General features: G+C 57.2%; 1 protein-coding gene across 1 annotated transcript in view; it reads right to left on the minus strand.

Moving 5' to 3' along the window:
• Window positions 1-1,535, minus strand: part of PTPRN (protein tyrosine phosphatase, receptor type, N) — a 20,914-nt gene that overhangs the window by 17,759 nt on the left and 1,620 nt on the right. The window contains exons 2-3 of the mRNA XM_010861298.1: window positions 562-697; window positions 81-131 (exon numbers count right to left, since the gene is read on the minus strand). Coding sequence (XP_010859600.1) covers window positions 81-131; window positions 562-697 — 187 coding nt within the window. The remainder of the gene's footprint in view (window positions 1-80; window positions 132-561; window positions 698-1,535) is intronic.

A 1,535-nucleotide genomic window follows, 5' to 3' on the forward strand; every position in this document is an offset into this window, starting at 1 on the left:
ACACACACACTACTGTCTCACTGTGTACCCTCCCCCCACCCCCCAACCGACTTGTAAGTCTTATGTTCGGTTTCACTCACCCTGAATACAGACTTCAAGATGAGAGCAGAGTCTGCGGTCAAACAGACAGCCTGTAGAGAACAGGTGAGCAGAGAGGCTCAGATACCGCTATGCATACAGTGGTCAGATGGATGAACAGGCTAGGGAAGGGGGAAGCAGATGGGATCCAGTCTTTCATTCTAAGGAAGGCTTTAAGCTGGGAGGAGAGGAGGGAAGAGGCCTCCTCTTCTTAAGAGGGGACTCTGGCTTTGGATTTCAAAGATCTGCAAGTTTGGATTCTTTCCCTAAAAGCCTCAGTTTGTTTAACTAAGTAATGGGGAGAAGAAGCCCTTCAGGTGCATGGGGATGGTGATGGTGGAGAATCATAAACTTCTACTCTGATAGAATTACTGCGGGGTAGTTTATGTCCAAATTCAGAGGGAAAAGGGACTTTCCTTCCCATATCTCCAAAAGTATCTTATGCTGGCCTGGGACTCAGAAGAGATGGGAACCCTAGCACACTTCCGCTTCGCGTGGGAAAGGGTGGAATGGCTCTAAGGCAGTGCTCCCCACACTGTCCCTCTAAGTTCGGGGCCCTAGCGCTGTTGGCGCTGTTCGCGGTGCTGAAGCTCTGAGCCCGGCGCCTCTGAGGGTTTGCCTGGAAGCAGTTATGGGGGAGGGAAGGGCGACCGAGTGAGGAGCCTTTAAAAGACTTGACCTCTCCGCCATTCCAGCCTTCATCTTCCACCCTAACCAACCCGCAGCGCCACAGGAAGTACCTTGCCCTGGCCTCCAAGCCAGATGGGGACGGAGGGCGTCAGACTGCGAGCTTGCGCCCCTTCCCCCACGCGCCCCTGGCCCCTACCCTCCCCCTGCCCATGAGTCAGCGCTGACTGTCTCCGTCCGCTCAGATGTGAGTCAGCACCAGGCCTGACTGTGGGGAGGGGGCGGGAGACGACCCCTCCTTCTTCACCCTCTTTGGCCCCCTTCCCCAGCCGTCTGCTTCTTATCGGAGATCAGATTACAGCGATCAGCCTCTCCACGCTAAGAGAGAAACCCTGGCCCTTCCCTTGGCCTGATCCTCTACGGAAATATGGGACCCCAGAGCTCGTGGGCCCGACTTCTACTGCCTGGAAATCAGGGTTCTCTCTCCTTCCTTCCCCTCCTCCACCCCTCAGCGCCGCCACTTTTTGGCGCCTCGGGGACACTTCCTTCTCTTGTATCCCGTCTCTAGGTCCCTCTGTCCACAGGCACCCTCATTCCTTCTCCCCAAACCCCAAACTTGCCCTGAGCCCTCTTCTCTTAGGTCCCGCCCCCGGGTTCCCAGCCCCACCTCCAGGCCTACGCCCCTTTCCTCGCAGACGCCCTCTCTTCTCTCTCCGCTCACCGGGCCTCCCCCTACCCCACTCCACACACACCTTCCAGCCGAGGTTCCGACCTTCGTGATACTTCCCATTCCCTCCCCTCCACACCCCCAGCACACCCCACCGAGTTCT

The sequence above is a fragment of the Bison bison genome, unplaced genomic scaffold, assembly GCF_000754665.1.
Source record: "Bison bison bison isolate TAMUID 2011002044 unplaced genomic scaffold, Bison_UMD1.0 scf7180017864471, whole genome shotgun sequence".
Taxonomy (NCBI): Eukaryota; Metazoa; Chordata; class Mammalia; order Artiodactyla; family Bovidae; genus Bison; species Bison bison.